Below are 15937 nucleotides of genomic sequence, written 5' to 3' on the forward strand. Positions count from 1 at the left end.
CGTTAAGATCGTTTGCACATTTATACGCGTGTGTGTGTGTACAGTGAGCGTGTGACGGTTCGGTTAAGAAAATGAGCAAAGGATTGGCGAAGTATATAGTAACGACACTGGCTAAATTAAATCTTCTGGCTCAACCTCTTTGTTGAAACGGAACTTGTGCTACATGTACACACTAAATAACGCACGAGTGCTAATTCCATGCTTGCAAACCCTGCCATCACCGCGCACAAACGGCCACATACACACTCACACACTTTCACACAACACACAGCACAACGTGCGGATTATAATTATTATTATCCTTCCCGTGATCGGTGAAGGGATGCTTACTCCTAATCGGTTTACGCCAAAAGCCGTATACACACACGTGGGAAAAGAGAAAAGCTAAGTCTCAACCATCGCCTATCGTGTCCGATCGCATCATCATCATCATCATCATCATCGGTCTCCACTCGCGGTGTCTTTGCACAATTCAAAGGATTGCTTTGATTTGAATAGCTTTACTAAGCGAACTCTCAGCTAGAATGTTTGTTGTATTTGTCTTTGTACGGAAAAAGTTGTAAAACGGAAACTGCCTTGTTGTGTATACTATTTACAGTCGGTTTTTCTGCCACCCCGCTCGCTGATCCCCTGAAGGATACTTATTACGCCATTTACTCCATTCCGAATGGTATGGAAAAGTTAGGGAAAAAATTCATTAACCTACAAAAACTTAAAGCGTGTAAACAACCCCTGTTTTGAACAGTTCTCTAGCTCTCGTTTTCTACCCAACAGACATACATTACGATACGTGGTGTATGTGTTTTAATGCTTTGTTATCCTCGCCGCTAGCCGGACCGACCTCGTTCAAAAGCTCGTAAAGACAGTAAAACGCGTCTACCTTTTCAGTACATCCTCGTCTTTTGGTCAGTGCCATGGCGTGTGGTAGTATAACCAACGAAGACATCCTAAACCTAGCCGAGGAGGGAGTGGAATAAAAAGCCAATGATGCCAGGGGCGGGGGACGTGATTCTACGCTCTAGCGCGAGTTCGCTTCGACATTACAAGCTGTATGAATCTGTTTTGCACATCTCGCCCGCGTGTTCATTTTCTTCTCTGTTCTTATCCTTAATATTGTTTGCTCTTTGTATAGAATAACTGGTTTTTTTAGTCCGTGCTATAGTTCGTTTTTGTTTCCCATTGATCGAAAGTCTTGCTTTATGTTTAGTCATCGTAAGATGGTGCTTTTTGAAGGAGTACTTTTCTTTTTGTGCCAGCTATCATCAATATGCCTTTTTTTAGTTCTGTTATTGGATGTGCGTTTTAGACCTTTGCTGGTATTTTTTGTTTTTTTTTTCGTGTGAAAGGGAAAAGTTCCACGCCAACTGTCCTTCCGTTAGTGGTGACTGTTGAACGTTGCACACCTACACTTATAACTTCCTCGCTTACAGCATTTTTTTTTCTAATTCTCCCGTTCTAGTTTCGTGTTGCATGTAAAGATGCTCCCAGACTTTCTAAGCGGAACATCTTAGATGCTCCGTTGTGACTACACCATTCCTAAAACCTTAATTACCGCTACAGCCATATACAATAAGGGTAACATTAGCACAAAAGGGGCATTATGTTCACTAATAAGTTAGTAAATAATGACGAGCCATCATTTGGTGCGACTTAGTTATTTTCTTAGTTTGTTATCTTCTGTTTTGTCTCTGCTGCTTCGTTTTGTATTATGTTGTTTTTTTTTCATGGCTTACACACCATATTGTAGCTGCGCGAGATTAGAGAGAGTACAAGCGAACGGAAACAATACAATTGCCTCCGAAATTTAGCTCAGAAAGTAAACGTACATTATGTTGGTGTAGTTGATTAACGTTAAAATCAACTGCAAGTGCACGTAGGTCGAAGTGACGAAAAACAGATGAATTAGCAGAAAACGAAGCAAATCCTGGTGCACCACCGTCGGCGGAATACAACAGCTGTTTGGCCATGTTCCGGTGCGGTAGAATTCTTCAAGCAGTTTCTCCTTCTCGTAAAACCGATTGTACAACCACTGCGTGAGAGATTCACTTTCCCGTGGAACCTACGGTTTCAAAGGGGAGGGAGAAGGTAAAAATGGCGCGTTTGTTGCACCCGGGGGTACGGTCATTAAGTCTTACCTCCGAACTATGGTAAAGTTTGTAGAATAAAAATGTCTGGCAGGGCTCTCGCATTCCGTGCACGATGTTCGGTAAATCTAGTGGAACACCTTGAGGATACGCAATAGTAATGTCCAGTATGTACTCCAGACATCCTCCCGATTGCCCATTAAGCAATGCATACGAAGCGTCCTTACAGTTATCTGCCACAAACAAATGATCCATGAGAAAAAATATTCAAATATGTTGATTTAGTTTTGAGTCCTCACCACAGTCATCGTCATCTTTAATTATTGCTTCGCTATTGATGATAGTGCTGTTGCCGTCCGATTGTTTGGCCGCTTCCTGTCTTACACCACTGCCTAGAAGTGATCCCGAGGAGGGATTAGTGGTGGCCGAGCTGTTGTTGAGATCGCTCGGCGCACCGAGCATGTCAATGATCGCCTTCATCGCACCCACACGGGGCAAGGTGACATTGTTTAATACTGGTAAATTATTTTTCTCCGCAAATCTGCCATTCAACAATAACAAACAAATCCATTTAAATTACTGGCAAAAAATTAGGAACAAATTTCACATTTTACCTTTGGCTTATTTCCTTCCGCTTTCGCAAGAAACCTCCCTCCGGAAACAGCACCATCCACTTTCGCCTCCGCGGAATATAACATTTCAAAATGTGTGATTTCAGTTGCTCCAACGACTTGTCGCGATTATTCTTTCCCTGAAAGAAACGGTCCGAAAGTTAGGAGATTTTCGTAAGCTACTGGAAAGAGTTTCCATACCGATGCAATGAAAAAGTCCTGATGCACCAGACTGACGGCACCAAAGTTTGTGTACTTGAACAGCCGGTCCATGATCCACATGATGTTCGGCAGTATACCCTTCTTGGCGTTGAACGCCGCCATCAGCAGCGGCACATCCGAGGTGCTCTGGTGATTCGCTAGGACCAGAGTACGTTTGTCGAAGGCCGTCGTTATATCGTCTCCCATTTCGACTACTGCAAAGTATAGAAGGAAAAATGAACGTTCATTCACGGTAATCCATCCGGGTGTCTTCTTTCGAGTGATAACAATTTACCTTCATATCCAGCTGTCCAAGACCACATGGATACATTTGCAAGTAGCCAATGAAACAGTATACCCTCGATCCGGTAATAGTACGTTTCGTGAATCTTTCTCAAGGGTAGCAGTAGAAACATCCACACAAGGTACGTCGGCACGCAATAGATGTTGTTCGCGACCACCAGAATCGTCCTCAACACCGACCGAGGGTACTTGATGATTTTTCTGTAACGATAACACAAAATCACGTGTCAGGCGAATTACAAGGCGATTTCAGCAATCGTTCCGTTTGAATGATTCTTACCTTAAACTACAGCACGGCATGGTTGTTCCGTTGGTTAATTCGCGCTTTTAATCGTATACCAACAGCCCTTCCTTCGGTGTGGTCACGGAATGTTAATACGTACTGGACAAACGGGACTTTTCTAGCCCCCTTATCACTGGCGCCTTAATTCTACCAAACCAGCTTCTTACTACTACTAGCGATGCTATAGCTGCTACCGCTTTCTCGCGATTAATCTTCAAGTTGGACACGCGAGAAGCACACTGCTGCGTGCTCCAGGGAGAAGATTTTCTAGGCTAATTTATGATAGCACCATTTTGCGTCACCCATCTGTCCAGAGTGTGCTCGAGTGTGTGTTTGCTTGGGGGAAGTAGGAGGCAGGGCCGAGGAGCGAGTTAAAGGCAGATGGAACGTTCGGCGTATGGCAATCCTATTTTCCCCGTGTTGTGCTTCCTGCGCCGCTTGACACTGCGGTTTTTGTACGAGTGTTTCAGCTTCTTCTCCTCCTGCTTAGCCCTAGAAAGTCGGTTGCATTCAGATGATGATGAAGCGCTGCAGCAAAAAGCATTATCCGAAGGATACATTGATTTGTTACGAGGTCCTGGTCGTCATCATCGTCGTCGTGCATCACCAAAAGAATGGAAAAGGAATGATTACAGAATAATCTCCACATTATCAATAAAAAATGGGAAATGTTGCTATCGCTTAAAATCACTTCTGATAGAGATCTGTTGCCCCATTGGTTTCATTGAGCAACTGGTGTGACCAACGTTTGCGGTATGTTGCGATTAGAATCGATCACACGTCTAATGTTATGATAACACGCGCTAAGTCTCGGAACAGGAAACAATGTGCCTTACGAAAGATCGGAAGACAACGGCCGAAAGTCCAAAAGTCGCCGGGCGAGCACCGAACTGATGATGATAAGTAAAAAACATAAAAATCACAACGCAGACGCCTTCGGTTCTGTGTGCGTTGCGATGCAATCAAAACATACGGCGTCGTTGTGTGTAAACACAAGCGCGCGATATTATTATCAGCGTGCGGATTTGGCCGGACCTCCGACACGGCCTTTGGGTCTTCCGGCGCTGATAACGGATCGATGAGCGGATTCCGGGCGGTCGGTGGAGGGCATGGGTGAACCACAGCACTGCGCCGTAGATAAGAGTCCTACATGATTCATACGACACCGCTACGCGCGACCAACACATAGGCATTCTTTTCTCCATCGTCTCAAATCGATCAATACGCGAATGTCTCATCTCGTCTCAACTGCAATCCGTGGTTAAGGTAAAGGGTGTACCACCCTTCAAACCCTTCCTCGCACTTCTTCATCATCAACATCTCACTTTTTACGACCGCCAGGCCAATTTTTTCTGTGACTACCGGCACGAGGCGTGATATTCCTGCCAACGACTAAGCAGAGACCTGCCTTCGTCATCCAAGGCAACGGTGACAATGAATGCACAGAGCTGTTTCGCCTACCGAATCCATAGAACACATTGAATGTTTATCGATTTTTCTGACCAAACACACTCGAGACATACGGTTTTTTCTTCTCTTCCTGGTTTTGTAGATAGACAATCTTGATGCACATACTGTCAGCAACCACCGTGTCGAAGGGGGTTTTACCAAAAGGGTTTCACTATCGTCTCCCGTTAGCACCTACCTTTTCCGATGCATCCCACACGCTTGTGTCAATTGGTTCTTTCCTAATTTACAGCAAACGCACTTGTGACTTTTTGTTTCTACACTCGACTGACCTTGCATCGGTTGCACAGCACGAATTAATGGGGTATCGACTAGTTTCGTATTCTAGAAGCGAGCACGCCGCTCAACAAAGCGTCCGTATATTGTAAAACGCAGCTTAGATTTGCCATCGATTGTAAACGTTCGGGGCAGTGGAACGTGAGTTCAGATTGTTTGCCGTTCCAAAAGTGCGCTGCTGTTCCAAAAATCAAGACATTTTTGTTGACATTTAGTTTGGAAAATAGAACAAAAAAACGTTAGAACCGTTGCTGGTTTGATGACCTTGAATTACCGGTCTGATGACTTTGACCGACGAAAGTTCGCAGTAGAATACGGTCAATTTAGGGGAATTAAAAGGTTTTCAACTTTAAAAAATGCACTTTAGCACGATGAATCAGTCGAAGTCGTAGAGAGTCTAGTTTGAACCTCGTTTTGCCTTTTTATTATTTCAACGAACTGAAATATTTTCGAATTCGTCAAATATTTCACTCCCTCAGTCATTTTCGAAAATGATGGTAGATATAAGCCAGTGCTAGTTTCTGCAACGGTATGTTACCTTGTATTATCAACGGGTTTAGCAAAAGTATGGGACATTTCTCCGACTGTAACGATATTTTAAGAATATATTATAACTTTTATATGCTTCTGTAAATACGTAATCATCTTACAGAAGTGCGAAAACTTCTTTGTCCAGTCAACAAACATCAGTATTGATGGATTCAACTCTACTTGACCCTTCGATGCTGCTTGTATAAACGTATATTGCGTTTGGAATTGAGCATTCGGTAACCTCAAATTTGACAACTACAAATTCAACATATCATCGTCGCGGCGATCTCAAAGAGTGATTTGTAATTTAGTGTAAATCGGTCGTCCCAGAGATTTTATCAACTTTTGCAGTATGTCTACCACTGAGAAAGTCGAAGAGCCCGTCGTGAAAGCAAAGGGCAAGGACAAGGATGAGGAAAAGACGGAGTTGGTAAGTTTTTCTGGTTTTACTTACATTTAGAAAGTGAAAATGCCCCGTCATGCGTTATGTTCATTGTGTGTTTTGTGGATGTCTTCCCGTGCAGTCCGATGAGGATAAGCAGCTACAGGATGAGCTGAACATGCTGGTGGAACGGCTCCAGGAAGCGGACGCGGATCTATACCGACCTTCACTGGACGCCATGGCGAACCTGATCCGGGCGTCGACCACATCTATGACGTCCGTGCCAAAGCCGCTAAAGTTTATGCGTCCTCACTATGAAACGATGAAGGAAATCCACAAGAAAATGACTGCCAAGTTGAAGGACGTGACGACGTTGAAGCTGTGCGCCGAAATCATCTCCGTTCTCGCGATGACCATGGGCACCGGTAAGGAGTGTCTTGTCTACCGGCTGCTGAGCGACAACAGCACTGAAAACATCGGCGAATGGGGTCACGAGTATGTGCGCCATCTGTCCGGTGAAATCGCCTCGAACTGGCCGGAATCGACGGATAATCTCTTCAAGAATCGCCTGATCGAGCTGATCCACCAGATCATCCCGTACAACATGGCGCACAATGCGGAGGCCGAAGCGTGCGATCTGCTCATGGAAATCGAGCGTCTCGACCTGCTGGAAAACTATGTCGATGAAAGCGCTTATCCGCGCGTGTGTCTCTACCTGCAGAGCTGTGTGCCGTACGTTGCCGAGCCGGAAAACATCAGCTTGCTCAAGTGCGCACTCAACCTGTCGCGAAAGTTTAACCAGCACACCCAAGCGATGCGTCTCGCGATGATGATCAACGACACCGAGCTAATCAAGGAGATCTTTATGGCTTGCACGGACACTGCCGTGCAGAAGCAGCTGGCGTTCATGTTGGGTCGGCAGCAGATATTCTTGGAGCTACCGGAGGGAAACAACGACAACGACGATCTGGTAGAGATCATGTCGAATTCTCATCTCAACCATCACTTCCTCAATCTGGCCCGTGAGCTGGACATTATGGAGCCGAAAACGCCCGAAGACGTGTACAAGTCGCATTTGGACAACTCGCGTGCTCCCTTTGGCTCGCAGATCGATTCCGCCCGGCAAAATCTGGCGGCCAGCTTCGTGAATGGATTCGTGAACGCTGGTTTTGGCCAAGACAAGCTGCTGATGGAGGATGGCAATAAGTGGCTGTACAAGAACAAGGAGCATGGTATGCTAAGTGCCACGGCGTCCCTTGGATTGATCCTGCTCTGGGACGTGGATGGTGGTCTTACCCCGATCGACAAGTATTTGTACTCAAACGAGGATTACATCAAATCGGGTGCTTTGCTCGCTTGCGGCATCGTCAATTGTGGCGTGCGAAATGAGGTCGATCCTGCGTTGGCTTTGCTTTCTGACTACGTGCTGCATCAGAACGCCACCATGCGTATTGGAGCCATCCTCGGACTTGGTTTGGCATACGCCGGCTCGAACCGTTCGGTCGTGCTGGAGCTGATCGGATCTGTGTTTAGCTCGGAAAGACGCACCGGCTCCACGATGGAGGTCATGGGAATCGCTGCCCTTGCCCTCGGCATGATTGCGGTCGGATCGTGCAACAGTGAGGTCACCGAGGTGTTGCTGCAAATTATCATGGACCGTAGTGAAGCCGACCTTAAGGACACTTACTCCCGTTTCCTTCCGCTTGGGCTTGGTCTGGTGTACCTGGGACGTCAGGAGGCGGTTGAGACGGTGACGGCTGCCCTCGAGATTGCTCCCGAGCCGTTCCGCTCGATGGCCACGACGATGGTAGAAATTTGCGCATACGCTGGCACCGGAAACGTGCTCAAGATTCAACAGCTCCTGCATCTCTGCTCGGAGCACTACGAACCGGCGGCCGGCGAGGAACCGGCATCGAAGAAATCCGACGCAAAGGAAGCGACAGCGGGCAAAGAGAAGGAAGATAAGGAGAAAGATCTCTCCGGTTGTCAGGCCGTCGCTGTCCTTGGCATTGCGCTGATCGCCATGGGCGAGGAGATTGGTGCTGAAATGGCTTTCCGGTCGTTCGGAAACTTGTTGCGTTACTGCGAACCTTGCATTCGCCGTGCCGTTCCGCTGGCGCTGGGTTTGATTTCAGTGTCCAACCCGAAACTCAACATCCTCGACACACTGAGCAAATTTTCGCACGACAGCGATGCCGAGGTGGCGCACAATGCCATCTTCGCCATGGGTCTCGTCGGCGCCGGTACAAATAACGCCCGCTTGGCATCGATGTTGCGCCAGCTGGCCCAGTACCACGCAAAGGATCCGAACAACCTGTTCATGGTACGCATTGCCCAAGGTTTAACTCATCTGGGTAAGGGTACATTCACTATCAGCCCGTACCATAGCGACCGTCAACTGATGAGCCCGGTGGCCGTGGCTGGGCTTATGGCGGCACTGGTTTCTTTCCTGGATGTTAAGAATAGTGAGTATTTTTATTCGTCAAATCAAGTAAAAAATTCAATTACTAACCGGTAAATATGTGCTCTATCCTTTACAGTAATCCTTGGAAAGTCCCATTATCTGCTCTACACGTTGACAACAGCCATGCAACCTCGCATGCTGATCACGTTTACCGAAGATTTAAACTCGTGTCCTGTCCCTGTACGCGTTGGAATGGTACGTATAAGCAAACGCTAGAAGCTAGTGGATCAGTTACTTATTTTACTTTCGTCTCCTTTTTGTAGGCCGTAGATGTTGTAGGACAGGCCGGTAAACCGAAAACCATCACCGGTTTCCAGACTCATACCACTCCGGTTTTGCTCGCGATGGGAGAACGAGCCGAACTGGCGACTGAGGAATATATTTCCCTTACGCCAATTATGGAAGGGTTCTGTATTTTGCGGAAAAATCCCAACTACGTCCCGTAAGAAGTGGCATTCTCTTCCGTGCATTCGGTCAACATTAATGATCATACTAAATATGGAAGGCAAGAAGGCAGACCACAATCTACAAACAGCCGAGTGTGTCGATTTATTGCTACGTTTGATAATGCTAAATAACATTTACTTATACATTTAGGAACGGTAATAAATAATAATTTTTCGAACCCGATATTCTACGGATTGTTTCGCCTTTTCCCTCGCGCGGATGCTGCTGTACCTCCACCGCGGCTAGTGCCGGTACTTCCGCCCGTCGAAGGTTTTTGTTTCCGCTCCAGCCCCATCTGTTTAAGCTTCTGCGTCAAACGTACTTGCGCTTTCTGCTTTTCATACTGCTCAGCACGAGCTTTGCCAGTCATCGGATGAAGGAACTCCTCACGCTCTTTGCGTTTGACCGCATCGCCACAGCCGTGTATTTCCGGCAGCCCGTGCCGGAAGCAGAAGCGCTCCTTGCAGAACGAACAATCCGATCCGACGAGGTTGGTTTTCTGTTTGCAGCCTTTAAAATCGCACGTCTGATCTACGGTTTTCACAGCGTTCAGCACGGTGTTAAGGTTCTTTTCGACGACATCCGTCTCGATTGGTTGCAACAGTTCGGCAGCTTTCGTGACCACTTTGGGATCCGTGTTGAGCACAAGTTCTGATGTGCCCGCGTTTTTCGACCCAGCTGGAGTAGTTTTACCTTTCTTATTATTTGCACTCATTTTGGAATTGTGCAAATGCACAGTCGGAGTTCGCGGAACAATTGTTTATCCTGCGAGTTTTACATCGATTATTTATTGTTTGTTAGTTTGACAATTGAGCAGCAGAATCGTTGTTCGTTCGTCGAAATCAACAAACGGTTCTTGGTAAAAAAATTGACAGCTGCCTAGATTCTGCCAACACTGATGACATCGAAAACAACGGGGAAAATACCTGTAAGAACCTACTGCAGAATAGCGATAACGTGTAAAGTTTTAATCATTTAACTAGAACGCCAAGGGAAAACCAGTGAAACTAATAGCGGAACCGCACAATTTGAGGCCGCATTTGAGTTGTAGTTGGTGGAAACTTTGAAATTATTAGTGCACACACCTAAACCCAAGGTCTGGCCATTTTTGTTCTTTCGTGAATGTCAGTGTTTCGGAGATAATTTGATTCAAAACAGTACGATAAAATGATAGCTACGGATAATCTAGAACTCTCGCTGAACGATCTTTCCATCGACGATGGGCTGGCCAACGCCAACAGTAATAAAATCATGAAATGGAACCTTCCACTCAAAGAGTTGTACAAGTTTGCGTGCGGTTTTTACAAAGGTACGACAACAGTATTTACACGTCTTAGAACGAGCGAAAACATGACTAATAAATTTTACTTTTTCAGAAAAATCGGGCAAGGCAATCCATCTTAGCTATGAGGATAATCTGAAGGTAAGGTGTGATAATTAGGAACAATAATATGATTCGAATGAGCCTTCTATTTTCTTTTGGTATAGTTGGTTGCATTCACGCAGCAAGCGGCGCACGGTCCGCTGGATTTGATGAAGGCACCACCCCTGGGGATGTTCGACGTAATCGGAAAGGATCGAAGAATAGCATGGCAACAGTTGGGCACGATCACAAAGCTTCAGGCGATGGAAGGCTTCATCGACCTGCTGGACCGCTTGTGTCCACTGTTCAAGCCGTACGTCGAGGCGATCAAGAAGGACAAGGAGGAAAAGGCACGCCTGGCGGAACAGGATCAAATTCAGCGCACCGAAGCCCAGGCAGCCGAAAAGGAACGCTTGGAAGAGCAGCGGCGAATCGAGGACGAAAAGAATCGCGAGGAGTTGCAGCGCCGTCAGTTGCAGGATGCACTGAATCAGCAGACGTACCACCAGTTCAAGGAGTACGCGGAAATTCAATTTCCGGGCAATCCAGAGCAGCAGGCCGTGCTGATCCGTCAGCTACAGAACGAGCACTACCATCAGTATATGCAACAGCTGCAAGCGCAGGTAGCGACAAACTATGCCCGACTGAAAGGCGATGCCGATCCGGAGGAGGGAGAGAATCCATCGACTGTCGGTGCAACCGGTGCCGGCGCTAACGAGCTGGGAGAATTAACAAATTCTACCACGAAAGAAAATAGTCAATTTGAGTTTAAGGAACAATGCGACAGTGACAACGACTCTGGAGGTAAGCGAGGCTCAGGAGGAATACTATTGATTGTATTGGAATTAACACTCAAATCTTTAAATACTCCATAGATTACGCTGTGATTAGTCCCGCAAATATGTGGACTAAGGCGGACATAAAACTCTTCAAACAAGAAGTTATGGCTGGAAAAGGTGACGGAGTAATTCGTGTCAATCATGGTGATACAGTAACGGTAATATTACTAGTTTGCACTACCATATTGGGCAATTATTATCTAAAAATATATTCATCATCTTCCATCGGCAGGTCAAAGTTCCAACTCACGAAGGTGGTTCTTGTTTGTTTTGGGAGTTCGCAACGGACAGTTATGATATCGGATTTGGAGTATACTTTGAGTGGGGCAAACCTCCTACAACCGAAGTATCGGTGCACATCAGCGAAAGTGACGAGGACGACGATACGATAGAGGAAGACGAAGGTATTATGCACTTTCTGATCTAACAATGATTCAACTTCTTATAACACGTGATCTCTACCTCCACCAGAAGTAATTTGTGCCGAAGACCTAGAGTGTGGCCCAGTGCAAAGCAGCCAAACGAGTTCCACCGGGAGCGCGCTCGGATCGCGCAATCCCATCTCGATCATCATACCGATCTATCGGCGTGAATGCCACCAGGAGGTGTACGCCGGTTCGCACTCCTATCCAGGCGAAGGGACGTACTTGCTCAAGTTCGACAACTCCTACAGCCTGTGGCGTCCGAAGACGCTTTACTATAAGGTTTTCTACACGCGATAATTTGCTTCAAACTAGTGAAAAGATAAACCCAAACACAAGCACATTCAGATAAACATATTTAGACAAAATATTAACGAAAAAAGTAACGATCGAATTCTATCAACCACAGGAAAAAACAACCCCCCACGTCCCCAAGCTACCCATGTCTATTCTCTCCATTTGCTGTGCGGCTTCGAAATATATTTCGAACCAGTTTCGATGTTTGAATCGTTAACACGTTGTCTGTACGTTGTATAGAAGTATCTAAAAATGTTTCCTAATTCAATAGAGTATATTAGTTGCAATAGTTGAACGGCAGATTCCGTTGGTTTGAGTCTATATTCAGGGATGCAAATGATCGACGCTGGTTGATTCTGTTCCGGGAATTCATCATGCTTGTGCTCTCACTGTTCGATACAGCAAGAGATCCATTCGGAGAGCAAGGTAAATCTAAAAACAAAAAAGATTCATAAACCAACTAAGCACACTTATCGATAATGGATGTTGATTGTTCAACAGATTATTGTACACGCGGTACGAGACATACACATACGTACATACGAGAAAATAAAAATGGCGATTGGTATACATTTTGTTCAATGTAAACACAGTTCACAACGTGGTTCTTGTTTGTAGAGATGTGTTTCAATTTTCAGCGTAAAATAGTAACATGTACTTGGTCGCTGCGTGGTTCGTTTGTATGGTTCGAATTTTTAAAAATTTCCCTGCATCGTTGTGGTGTAATAAATCTATGTCTCATCTGGCACCTGTTCGCGTCTTCCACCTTCTATCCCATTGAATAAATCGCACGACCGGATGAAGCATATGTTCTCTCGCAAGAGGCAGCAATTTTCCTATTTCTGTTATTGTCGGGCTGGTGAGCGACCGAACCCGGGTTGCCGTAGGTTGACCGGTTCCTGCAAAACGACGCCGATTATAACGATTACGAACTATTGTGCAATGTGTTTTCCAATGCACTTGTACGCTTCGCTCGCTGTGACGTACGATATTGACCGGACCGCGTGAGGTCTCCGGATGGGGTCATCCGGTGTCGTACCCCAGGTGGACGGGACCGTGCGGAAAATTTTCTACACCCGATAACGGCCAACAGACAATTGCCCCTATGCAAACAGACAAAACGCAAACGGCTGGACGGCAGTTCGGACGGGAAATCTCGATCTCCAGCATGTCTGACTTTTGCCTCCTGCATGCGCCCAACGTCCAAAGGCAGGAGGTACATCATCTAGCGCCCCCCACGACCCCACGGAAGTCGCGTGCGCGACAATCCATGGGAAAAACGACACTAATCAATGTCCAATCTGTCTAATGGCGGGTGTCTTATGAAAATGGCAAACAATAATGGCCATCAAAGTGTGCTCAGTTTTCAGTGGCTCGTTGTGGCCGTTTTCCCTTCCATCCCTCTCTTCTTTCCTCGCGGCGTGTGATGCACCGGAGTGATAGTGGCGACGGGAAGGAAGGGAACCGATTGGCCATTAGCCGTCCGTCGCCCAGCGGTTACGTCGGCTTGGTTTCACGGGTGGCACACGATGTGTCAAGGTTATGTATTACTAACAAGGGATAAATGCTGACCCGGAGCGGCGTGTGACGGGGGCTCTCATTTCCATTCAGGAAAGGAAGTGGTCGTACACTTTTCGCTGGTGACAAAAAATCTGCCACCTCGGGAAAACATATGCTCCATTCATGTGGCGTTCTCGTAGTAGCCCCACCAGCAGTCGATCACGATCAACATCCGACCATTGTGTTTGTTCGGACGGTATTTTATATCTTGCTTGCGGAAAATTTAAACTGCTCTGATAATATTTGTGAGCTATGCAGGAGGAAGTGATAATAGATTTAATAAAAATTTAATAAAGCATAATATCATTTGCTTTTGCAGTTTTTATCTGCAAAGGTGTTGATGGGTTTATGGAAGCGTTGAAACCTTGAATCACCAGCTCCGTCATTCGACTTACGGCAGCTATAATCATTGCTCACGACCAAGAGATAAACACGTGTGACAAGGACGTTCAAATTTAAATGCCTGAAAGATGAAAGAATGTTATCTTTTAATTAGCATCCGTGCAGTTGAAGCCACCACCAGCGAAACATCTTGGCGTTCCTGTCCACCGTGGAGATTGATGTTTTTATTGCTTCATTTGTTAACTCAATTTTAAAGCCCAACGTGCTGGAAGCTCACACGGAATGGAAAATGTCAAGTAGAACGCTGGAGATAGGGTTTTCAAGAGAGCTCCAGTTGGAGCATCTGCATCCCGCGGATCTCGGATGCTCCAGTCTGTTCCTCTCGTTCCCCAAAGTCGATTGTTTGTCATCATCTTTGAAGAGCAGTTTTGCCCCTTTCCCCCCCCCCCCCCTCGTCAAGGTATGGCCGCGGAGTGTGGAATTGCTTATCAACTTTACGGTGTTGACATTTTAAATTATCATACATACACACAGTGTTGCCTTGTTTCTCCAGTGTGTGTGTGTGTGTGTGTGTGTTTTTTTTTGTAGTACATCAGATACCTTTTTTACTTCGCTGCAGATCAGTTAGGGCTATTGCCATGCGGTTGATGATTAGGTCAAATGAGTGACGCCATCCACGATGTACAAATTTTGTAAACCAACAAAATGGGCCCAGGTTAGTTTTATTATGGTTTAATGATGTCTTTAAAATTGATCTAATTTTTAAAGCAATTCATACAAGTTAACCTTGAACATTCATTAGCACTTTCCAAGACCACGTGTGACTGGATCGTACTGGTTTTGACCCATGTTTGGTTTTGCTATCAGATGTTGCTGTGATTAGGCTTGGTATATGAAACTAAAACCCTTGCATTTTATATAAAGGTATTATCAAGTTCTACTATCAATAGCTTGATGTTCAATAAGCTTTATCGTTATTGATCATTAAGCTTTATCTAAGTTGATTCGGGAGTGCTACTTGTCCTACTTGAAAGAGGAGAATTGTAGGCTCGCGTATTGCAGAGGTTGATATCTTCGCTATCAGTTTCTCATGAAAAGCCACAAATTGACAGAATGTAAGTTCATTGGACACTAAGCTGCTACCATACGTTCCTTACGCCAGTGGGAAACATAAACGAATCGAAATTATGAGACACTTTGAGAAATGCTCCACTCGATTAATAGGAACGTTACTCATGCTCTTTTTTTCTGCACGATCAGGAATTTCTTTGTTTTGACATCACCCCCATGAGTCACAGTCTTGTGCCATTTAGCACAATTGAAATTCAAATTGAATTCAGAGAAGCCGAACGATTTATGCGTTAGCTGGCATTTATGCTTCCTTGCACAGGGAATAAACGTTTTCTATTTGTTGAAACTCGTTGTCTAATTGGGTTTGAAATCAACACGCTGGAAAACAAAGATTCTGATAGATTACTGTAAATAAACTTTATCTTGGAAAACCCTTGCAGTGTAACCAATGCAAGTAAATGTTAAATGCATCGTAGCGCCGAGCTGCAGTTTATCGCGTGAAAACTCTGAACCTTGATCGTTCCGATGCAAGTGCCACGCTCAGAATACATTTGCCCGTATCGTCACATCGTATGCGGCTAGCGGTAGTATTATTGCGACACCAGCCAGGAAAAAGAAGAAGAAAAATACTGTGAAAAATTGAAAAAAAAACCAGCTCCTGGCAGATAAGCAAGTATGACATTATTAAAATGAACACATCGCACGTGAAACGAGACGGACGTAAGATAGATGGAACCTTGCATAATGCAATGTTTGTTGAAAAAATAAGAAAAGAAAAATCATACGGTTCGGGGGATTGGCGCTGGGAGCACCACGGAACTGGCAACCGAGAGTGCAATGAAGGTAGATGTTTATCAGTCAGGCACACAGATGAGCCTCCGAGGGTTCGACTCCACCGTGGAGGAGAAGTGTACCGCAACGGTCTTTTCAGTCCAGTAAGATAAGCAAAAGGGTAACTGGTCCACACGTACCGTACCGGGTCAGTATGATAACA

At 45.6% G+C, this 15937-nt stretch overlaps 4 protein-coding genes across 5 annotated transcripts; 2 read left to right on the top strand and 2 right to left on the bottom strand.

Moving 5' to 3' along the window:
- Positions 1-1715: 1715 nt before the first annotated feature.
- On the bottom strand, positions 1716-5381 carry LOC131288180 (acyl-CoA:lysophosphatidylglycerol acyltransferase 1-like). Its single transcript, XM_058317293.1, has 8 exons — positions 5128-5381; positions 3480-4059; positions 3192-3400; positions 2897-3111; positions 2699-2835; positions 2384-2625; positions 2136-2317; positions 1716-2059 (listed from the first exon to the last, which is right to left on the bottom strand). Exons 2-8 carry the CDS (start codon positions 3497-3499, stop codon positions 1805-1807), a joined length of 1260 nt encoding a protein of 419 aa, XP_058173276.1. The 5' UTR covers positions 3500-4059; positions 5128-5381; the 3' UTR covers positions 1716-1804.
- Positions 5382-6031: 650 nt separating this feature from the next.
- On the top strand, positions 6032-9232 carry LOC131288176 (26S proteasome non-ATPase regulatory subunit 2). The gene is made up of 4 exons (XM_058317288.1): positions 6032-6186; positions 6281-8603; positions 8679-8797; positions 8866-9232. Exons 1-4 carry the CDS (start codon positions 6109-6111, stop codon positions 9046-9048), a joined length of 2703 nt encoding a protein of 900 aa, XP_058173271.1. The 5' UTR covers positions 6032-6108; the 3' UTR covers positions 9049-9232.
- LOC131288188 (DNA-binding protein SMUBP-2) lies at positions 9129-9796 on the bottom strand. The gene has a single exon (XM_058317301.1). The coding sequence runs from the start codon at positions 9762-9764 to the stop codon at positions 9237-9239; it is 528 nt and encodes a 175-aa protein (XP_058173284.1). The 5' UTR covers positions 9765-9796; the 3' UTR covers positions 9129-9236.
- Positions 9797-10121: 325 nt separating this feature from the next.
- Positions 10122-12549, top strand: LOC131288177 (Golgi resident protein GCP60). Of its 2 annotated transcripts, none has more exons than XM_058317289.1 (6): positions 10122-10358; positions 10426-10472; positions 10538-11216; positions 11288-11409; positions 11484-11655; positions 11723-12549. In XM_058317289.1, exons 1-6 carry the CDS (start codon positions 10217-10219, stop codon positions 11971-11973), a joined length of 1413 nt encoding a protein of 470 aa, XP_058173272.1. In that variant the 5' UTR covers positions 10122-10216; the 3' UTR covers positions 11974-12549. The 2 variants fall into 2 exon arrangements, with proteins under 2 accessions (XP_058173272.1, XP_058173273.1); XM_058317290.1 differs by having other exon boundaries at positions 11726-12549.
- The last annotated feature ends 3388 nt before the right edge of the window (positions 12550-15937 follow it).

Source organism: Anopheles ziemanni, chromosome 3 (assembly GCF_943734765.1).
Source record: "Anopheles ziemanni chromosome 3, idAnoZiCoDA_A2_x.2, whole genome shotgun sequence".
Classification (NCBI taxonomy): Eukaryota; Metazoa; Arthropoda; class Insecta; order Diptera; family Culicidae; genus Anopheles; species Anopheles ziemanni.